Source organism: Propithecus coquereli, unplaced genomic scaffold, assembly GCF_000956105.1.
Source record: "Propithecus coquereli isolate 6110/MARCELLA unplaced genomic scaffold, Pcoq_1.0 Scaffold442, whole genome shotgun sequence".
Lineage (NCBI taxonomy): Eukaryota > Metazoa > Chordata > Mammalia > Primates > Indriidae > Propithecus > Propithecus coquereli.
Genome location: NW_012150197.1, coordinates 619,754 through 628,229, shown reverse-complemented (window position 1 = coordinate 628,229; position 8,476 = coordinate 619,754). Strand labels below are relative to the sequence as shown.

Below are 8,476 nucleotides of genomic sequence, written 5' to 3'. Positions count from 1 at the left end.
CCACACAGGTACCTGGGCCAGGGGCTCTTCGGAGTGGGTGGGGCCAACAGGGAGCGTCCATGCTGCCCACAACCCTCTAGACCACCACAGCAGCCTGCTCATGGGTCCCTGGCAGAGGATGCCCACTCCCAGCAGACTCAGGCCAGGACGTACCCCCCAACCGAGCCCCGTAAAGATGACTGCAGGCTCCCAGGAAGGCCCGAGGTGCCCACCTCAGGCCAGGTGGTCAGCGGACCCTGTGCAACCAACCATATTAAAGAGTGCCGCAGCCCCCACCCCCACCCACCAGTTTCAAAAAGCTCCTGGCACGCAGGCACCCAGGGCAGCCTCAGTGACAGGGAGACCCACCTGCCCAGCGGTCATTCTCAGCCCAGCGCTTTCCTCCACGGCCACTCCCCTCCCCGCGCGGAGCCCTCCCCGCAGGACACCCAGGTGCCTAGGCCCCGCCTGCTGTCCGGTGGGGAGCTGGCTCGGAGCACGTGCCTCGGGACGCGGTGCTGACCAGGCAGCCCAGCGCCAGGCCCGTGAATCGCAGCTCCCCTGCGTTGAGTAAGGTCTCCACCGCACCCACGGAAACGGCCCCGGGGGACCCCGGCCACCGCCGGCCACCGCCCGGCCTGGCGTGTGGACTGAGGCCGCGTCGCACGCCTGGGGGCTCCGCCGGGAAAGCGTGGCCAGCTCGCCACAAAGACCGGACAGCTCGGGGCGCGGGAAGCGAAGCATGAAGCCGGGAGTGTGGGGGAGGGGAGAGGAACAAAAGTTGCATCTAGACAGGTTGAACAAAACGAAACCGAAACCCGAACGTGTTTTCCTCTCATCTCGGGATCCAGGCGCCACCGCCGCGTCCAGGGCCCTTAGCCGGACATCTCCTCCCGCTGCTCCTTGTTCCTGCGCACCTCGGCCGCGTGCAGCTCCTGCGGGGACAGGTGGGCGGGGCTGAGGGCGGGGCTGGGCCTGCGACAGGGGACGTCCCGGGGAGGACAGCAGAGGCCGCCCCAGGGGGTCCGGAAGAGGGCGCAGCGCCTCTCCCGCGGTCTGAGCCGGACGGTGGCCGGGGACCGGAGAGCAGGGCGGGCCACAGCACGGGTCCGGGGCGCGGGCACACCCCCCCGCCAGCCCCGCCCGGGGGCAGCTCGCCCCGCACGTGCGTGTTTGGGGCGCGCCCGAGTTAGCGCGCGTGCCCGCCGCCCGCACCTTCTCGCGCAGCCGCTCGCGCAGCGCGGCCAGGTGCGCCTCGCGGAGCTCCCTGCTGAGCTCCATCTTGTGGTTGAGCTTCTCCTCCGCCAGGCGGCTGAAGTTGCTGTTCTCCTCCAGCGCCTTGTGCAGCACCTCGCGCTCGTGCTCGCGCCGCTCCGCCAGCTGCTTCAGCACCTGCGCCTCCTGCGTCTGCACCGGGCGCGCGCGTGAGCGGGGACCGGGCCCGCACGCCCGGCGCCCGCACCTGCCCGCGGCCTCCCCTGGCGCCCGCACCTACCAGCGAGGGTGACCACCTCGTCCCGCTTTGCCTGGGACTTCCCAGGCTTTGGCACTGAAAGTCCCGCTTGCTAGGAGACCCCTTCGCGTCTGCGCTTTTGCCCCTAGAGCTGCCCCTCTGCTCGCTAGGCCCGGCGGCCCGCACGGCAAGGCAAGCCCTGTCCTGCTGTCTGCCCCTCTGAAGTCCAGGGAATACTGAGGGAGCGCAGGAAGTCCTAAACCCGTGGGCTGCCACTGAGCTCTCTCCGTCTCTCTTCCCCACACATCCGCCCTCTGAGCACCCAGCAGGTGCTTCGCACACTCCAGGTCTGAGTCCCCAGGGTCCCCAAGGGCTGCTGGCGCCACACTGCCTGGCCCTGCTGGGGAAGGGCTGCCTGGTGACCCCTGGGAGGAGGGCGGGATAGCTGCTGGGCCCCCACCATGTGCCAGTCCCTACTAGTTTACCCCATGCAGCCTGAGTTCCCAGGTCTCACTGGGACCTGCTAAGAGAGAGATCCAGTCACTTCCCTGCCCGATGGCCATGGGCTCCAGGGTGGCACCCCACAGAGCACAGCCTTCTCTCTGCGCACTTCAGTCTCACGCGCGCCAGTGTGAGGGGAAGCAGCAGGGAGGGGCCTGGAGTCCACCCCCACTTCTCCCAGGGCCCCACCAAGCTCCCCAGCAGCCCCCAACTCCTGGTCCTCAGATGCGAGGCCCTTCCTTCTCACTTTCCTGCCTGGGAGAGGGCTGCCCCCACCTCGTGTCCCCAGGCTCCACCCTGGAGACCACCACTTGACACCCACTAGCCATGCCCCAGGGTGCCGCCCCCCAATCTCCCTCCAGCTGGCTGCCATGCTGGGTCCCTTCCTCCTCCCATCCCATTCTGATCTCTCAGGAGGAGTTCCAAGGAGCCAGGAACCCCTCTCTGTCCCAGGCCAATGCTCTGGCCAAGCAGGGGGCTTGGGGCACCCTGCGCCTTGAGGCCTGTCTGCCATGGCCTGGAGTGGGGTGGGGGTCTCCTTGCCTTTCTCCGCTCCTCGGCTGCCTCCAGCCGTTTCTGCAGCTCCTCCAGGGAGGTGTCCTTCTTCTTGGGCGGGGAGGAAAGCACAGGGCTCTCCGGTGACAGGTCAGAAGGGGACTTGAGAATGACCTCGAAGCTTTGGCCAGAGGCCCGCTTGTCCAGCTGCTTCACCTCCATGTCTGCAGGGCAAGACCAGATAGGGGCTTCAGGAGGCCCAGCCAGAGGGGGCAGGCTGAGGGAGGGGTGCAGGCCTGAGCCCCCAGGACAGCCCTCCAGAACCTCCCTCTCTAGAAGCCAGCCAAGACAGGGGTGTTCAGAGAGGCCATGAGAGGCAGGAGACCAGGGGAGGTGGGCAGGCCCTGTCGGACAGGGCCAGCAGCAGCCGGGGCACACTCACCCCCGTACTGGTAGATGGTGTTGGGGTGTGGCTGTGTGTAGAAGCAGGAGCAGATGAGTGACAGCACTGACAGTTCCTTCATCTTCTCCTTGTAGGCTGTGGGCACAAGCCAAGCTGAGCAGGAGCCCTCACCCCCACCACCCAGTCCTGCCCCCCAGGCCCCCATTTTTCCCTCCCCTCCCTGCCTCTGGCAAGTCTCCCTGTGAGACGCAGGGCCACTCACCACGCCCTCTTTTGTGTCCACATCTCTGACCCTCTACACCTCCAGGCATGGGCTCTGACTCTCCCGGGCACAGCTCCCTTCTGGTTCTCTCTGTCTCTGCCTCGCTTCCCTCTCCCCCTTCTCTCTCTCTCTCTCTCTCTCTCTCTGTCTCTCTCAGCACGTCTGCGAGTCTCGCTCTTCCACGCTGGTCTGCGTCCCCGTGCCCATCTCTCGTTCTTGTCTATGCTTCTCCCTGCCTGCTGTGGTCCGAATGTTGGCGTTCCCCCAAAATCCGCGTGTTGAAACCCTGCCCCCAGGGTGATGGTGTTAGGAGGTGGAGCCGTTGGGGGTGATTAGGAGGGTGGGGCTCTCCTGAATGGGATGATGGGGACCCCAGAGAGACCCCTCGCTGGGGACACAGCGAGAAGACGGCTGCCTGCCTGTGTACCAGGAAGCAGGCCCTCACCAGACACACACTCACTGCCCACGTAAGGCTGGCCTTGGGCCACAGAAGCCACTGAGGACAAAGGGGAGGGAGCTGTCCGTTCAGCACCAGGGCTGGACCAGCCTTTGAGACCAGGCGCGCGTGAGCCACCATCTCAGCTGCCCACTGTGGCCCTGAGTCCTCTCAGAGGAAGGGGAAGATGCCTGCTCCCAGAATGAAAATAATTGAGCTCTTCATGGTCTATTCCCTGTGATCCACACTCCAAAGTGAGCCCAGTGCAGTCACCCTGTTCAACAGGGACGGCAGTGGGGCCAGGGTGCTGGGGCGACGTGGCCAGTGTTCCTGAAGTGCAGCCCCAGGTGCTGTGTGCTGTTCCCACCACACCAGCAGGTCCCAACCACGAGGAGGCTCTGGGACCCATGTGCCCGTGCCCACAGCGGGAGCAGGCAGAGGGCTCAGAGGGACCCTCCAGGAAGAGGGAATCCAGCATCCTTCAAGGGGATGGACAAGAACTTGGACAAGTGTTCACATGGAGAAGAAATCTTTGGATCAAGTGTCACAGAAGATGTTTTCAAACCGAGTTGATGTGAAATTGAGAAAACCGTTGGCGTAGAAACAGGACACCTGCAGAGAAAGTCGAGCCCTTTGTGTGAGCTGGGACCGCCCGGGACCATAAGAATGGTCTTGCTCTAAATTTCCTGGTGTCCCAGACTTTTCCGGAGAGAGCAGCACGGAGCGCAGCAGGCGGTAGAGGGAGCAGAAAGGAGCCCTACAGTGAGCAAGCACGAGGGAGAGAGGGAGAGCCTTTGGGGGAGGACCAGCCTCGGGAAGCAGGGCAGACACATGTTGTGGCCATTTTCGTCACGGATCGGCAGGGAGGAGTTCTCACAGGGGACTTGGGCTGGTTCATCAGGTTTTGTTTTTTTTTTACAAGAAAAACCTATTTGTGTATTATTAAGAGTTAGTTTTAAAAAGGAGGAAGATGCCCGGCGCAGTGGCTCATGCCTGTAATCCCAGCACTCTGGGAGGCTGAGGTGGGAGGACCATTTGAGGTCAGGAGTTCGAGATCAGCTTGGGCAACACAGCGAGACCCTATCTCTACAAAATATGGAAAAATTAGCCAGGCGTGGTGGTGCGCCCCTATAATCCCAGCTACTCAGGAGGCTGAGGAAGGAGGATCACTTGGGCCCAGGAGTTTGAGGTTGCTTTGAGCTGTGATGATACCACAGCACTCTAGCCCGGGCAAGAGAGGGAGATTCTGTCTCAAAAAAAAAAAAAAGGAGGAAGAGGGGTATACCCCAGGATGTGTGGTGAGGGAGTCAGAAGGTGTGACAGCTGTGGGTGGCAGCAGGTCAGGAGACTCAGCAAACGTTTGGAGAAGCCAGCCCTGTGCTGGGCGGGGAGGGGGCAAGAGGGAGTCTGGGCTGGAGGGGGACAGACCTGGGTCCTGAGAGAGGGCAGGAAGGAGGGGACTTGGCCCTTCCAAGTCCGACTCTGCCAGCACCCACCTCCCTGCCAACAGACCCCAGTCCCCAGTTTTGACCTTTCAGATCACCCTTCTCATCACATGTCAAAAACCCTGAATGGGTCTACCTCACAGGCCAGGACTCTGGGGCCTGACAGCCCCTCAAAGCTCTCTCTGCCATGAGCCTGAAATTTTCACTGGAAAAAGAGCTGCAGGTTCATCACAGAGGAAAAGTTTAGGGACAAACACCAGGGAGGCTTCCTTCCAGTTAGCTGTCACACAGCATGGGGAGGGTGGCCAGCAGCAATTTGGGGGGCAGGTGTGAGCACCTGCACCATCAGGAAAGAAGGGGGAAGGGGCTGCTGACATAGGTCAGAGCTCTTGAAGGTCATGGCTCTGACCAGGGGACAGACATAGCTCTGCATCCGATGGTCACGGAGCATCCCTGGTTTTGTTTCTTCTAGGCTGATGGCCCTGAGGCACTTCCTTCCCGAAAGACTGACCCTCGGGGAGCGGATCAGACCGGACTGCCGCAGGAAGGGCCTGGGAGGCGAGAGGGGCAGGCAGGTCAGGAACCAGCACACTTCAGAGCGAGTGAACAGGGGAAAGCCTGCCCGTGGGCTGGTGAAGAACAGGCCCAGGCCTGGCCACAGTGCGAGGCGGGAGGTCCTATGTGTATTTTCAGAGCTGGAGAGGCTTAAAGAGCGTGACTTCTGCCTCTCATTGCAGAGAAGGAGGCCGAGGCCCAGACCCATCTAGGCCACCTCTCCGTGGGCACAACTCGAGGCACCCCCTCCCTCCGGCTCCCTCCTTTCTAACCCCCGACCCAGGATTCTTCTCCTTCCCCTCCACTGACTGACTGCAGGGAATTGTCAAGAAAACAATTCTCTGCCAAAAGTTGGGTCGCTTTCATCTGTCTCCTCCACTTCATATTAGACGTTAAAAGTGCATATTGGCCTTTTGGATGGTCCGATCCTACATATGCAGGAGTAAGAAAACGGCACCAGGTTGGCCTATAACAGCACGGTAACAGTAATCGCTGCTCCCAGGGCTGGGAGCATCACACCCATCCTCCCAGCTGACCCTCAGGTCCAGCCAGCCAAAGCGGATGTCCTTATCAGCCTTATTTCTACTGAGGAGGAAAAGAGGTTCAGAGAGGGCAAGTGGCCCACCCAGAGTCACACAGCATGCCAGGGTAAGAGCCCAGTCACGAGCCTGGGCCTCTGACTGCACGCATGTTCCTGTCAGGGAGCCTCATTAGGGAGGCTCTCTCCAGAACTGGGAGGGCAGGGAGGCCACAAATGGCCACTCACCCCTGGAAGGGCCCTGGAGGTTGCTGCGGACTGCTCCCTGACAGACGGAGCTCACTGTCACCCAGGCTGCCCCTCTGTCACTGGTCGGCTGCCTCAGACAGTGCTGAGACAGCTGGTGGGAACCACCATCAGATCTGCCTTTCTCCGGGCAGGAAACTCTGGGAAATGTGGCTACAACAGTCAGGCTGCCTGGCCTGGAGCAGGCACTCACCTCTTGATGGGCAACGGGCCAAGCATCCCTCCTGAAATATCTCATTCAACCCTCAGAACAAGCCCAGGGCGAGGGATGCCGTCACTATCCTCTCCCTCCAGATGGGGAAACTGAGGCCCTGAGAGGTTAAGTAGCCTGTGCAAGGCCACACAGCTCAAGGAGATCGGACTGAGTTGCATAAGGAGCCGAAAATGAGCCAGAGCCCACAGCAGTGTGAGGGGCAGGGTGCCGGGAGGGCGCCAAAGATGGCCGGGCAGTGCAAAGCAAGCCCCAGCAGCGGAGCCCGTCATGGGGAGGCCCTGGGCCAGGCGGCCAGCAGGACCTGCAGCTGGGTCCCAGTGCCGGTCGGTCAGTGGAAGGGACAGAGCCACCCTCAGGTGCAGGAGGAGAGTCCCAATCTGCTGAGAGTCTGTCCCAGTGTCTTTGGGGTGTGTGAGGGGGAGAGGCACGGATGACGCCCAGATGGACAAGACCCTCAGAAAGCGTGTGGAGAGATGTCGTCACCGATACAGGCTGTCCCCTCCGGACAAGTACAGAGGTCACCTGGAGTCTCCAGCACTCCGGGCCTGAGGGGCGGGGCGGGGCACACGTGGGCGGGCAGAGTTCTGCGGGAAGCGGCCAAGGGGAGAGAACCCAGGTGGCTAGGGAGAGGGGACGGCGGTGACCCGTCCCCAGGGCAGAAGGAAAGGTGGGCGGGAGCGCACAGAGGGGCGATGGGAAGGAGATGAGGAGGGGCTCTCGGGCGGAGTGGGGCCCTCCGGGTAGGGCGAACCCCTGCACCCAGTATCCGCCCCGCGCCTGTGCCCGAGACCCGGCCAGAGCCCTCCCAGGACGCAGGCCAGGAGGGCGGAGGTCGGCAGCGCGGGGGACGGAGGGGCGCGGGAGGGGCAGACCCCTCTCATCTTGGGTTTGGAGATAGCAGCAGCCCCTCTCCAATCCAAACCCGGTGGTGCGAAGGGCGGCGGCTCTTCCTACCAGAGCAGGTGGCCCTGGCGTCGCGGACAGTCCCCAGCCCGCAGCAATGGGGTGGGAGGGGTGGCGCGGGGTCGGGGGACGACGACGCGAGACACTGGCGCTGCCGGGCTCTCTCCGCGCTGCAGCGGGCTCTGGTCTCCCTCCTCCAGCGCCCCGCGCTCCACTGGCGCAGAGACCTCCCTGTCCTCTGCAGGGGCTCTTGCAGAGGGTCCCGCCCTCTCCCCTCCTCCCCGCGAAGGCACAGTGGGACCAAGATCTAAGGTCGCCAGGCGTCTCAGGGGACACCGCCCCCACCCGCCAGCGCGCCCACCAGGGTCACGAGCCAGCGCCCCGGTCCTTGGGGCCACACTGCCGCAGTCGTCCCTGCCTGGCACAGCGGCGCCCGAAGGGCCAATGTGCCCCCGCGCCCCCGCCCCCATCGCGAGCGCGGCCCCGCCGAGCGGCCCACACCCGCCCTGCGGTCGCCGCAGTCCTTGCCCTGGGGGCACCGGGTCTCCCAGACCCGCGGCTCCTGCAGGTCCTGCCAGGCGCACGGCCCCAGACGGGAAAGCCGAGTCCGCAACCAGCTGCTGCGTCAGCCGAGGCCAGACAATGGCCCCAGCTCAGACCCGTCGCCGCCGCAGGAAGCCCGCGGCCGGGGCGCCTACCCGACATGGTGCTGGCCATGGTGCTGGCGGCGGCGGGCGCTGCGGAGCTCGAGAGACGCGGGCGGCGGCTGGAGCTGCAGTCGGCGGCTGCTGCAGTGCGGGGGAGGGGAGGGAGCGCGGGCGGGAGGCGGGGAGGCGAAGAGGGAGAGAGAGAGGGAGGGGTGCAGAGAGAGGGAGGGGTGCAGAGAGAGAGAGGGGTGGAGGGAGAGAGAGGGAGAGAGAAGCGCCTCAATGCGCCCGTCACCAGGAAAGGGCGGGGAGAGGGAGGGGAGGGGAGAGGAGGGCGGCGGGTGCCGCGAGATGCCCATCCTCCAACCGCTAACAGCCCTGGACCCGCCGCGCCCCCAA

The 8,476-nt window shown here is 64.0% G+C and overlaps 1 protein-coding gene across 1 annotated transcript; it reads right to left on the bottom strand.

The window, feature by feature from the left end:
• Positions 1–614: 614 nt before the first annotated feature.
• Positions 615–8,169, bottom strand: STMN3 (stathmin-like 3). Its single transcript, XM_012654576.1, has 5 exons — positions 8,129–8,169; positions 2,871–2,966; positions 2,477–2,652; positions 1,195–1,386; positions 615–914 (listed from the first exon to the last, which is right to left on the bottom strand). Exons 1-5 carry the CDS (start codon positions 8,145–8,147, stop codon positions 855–857), a joined length of 543 nt encoding a protein of 180 aa, XP_012510030.1. The 5' UTR covers positions 8,148–8,169; the 3' UTR covers positions 615–854.
• Positions 8,170–8,476: the final 307 nt, after the last annotated feature.

Coding starts and splice junctions, on each gene's coding strand:
- STMN3 (XM_012654576.1), bottom strand. Junction 1,387..2,476: donor CAGCCGAGGAGCGGAGAAAG/GCAAGGAGACCC, acceptor CGCCCGGTGCAG/ACGCAGGAGGCGCAGGTGCT. Junction 915..1,194: donor GCGAGCGGCTGCGCGAGAAG/GTGCGGGCGGCG, acceptor CTGTCCCCGCAG/GAGCTGCACGCGGCCGAGGT.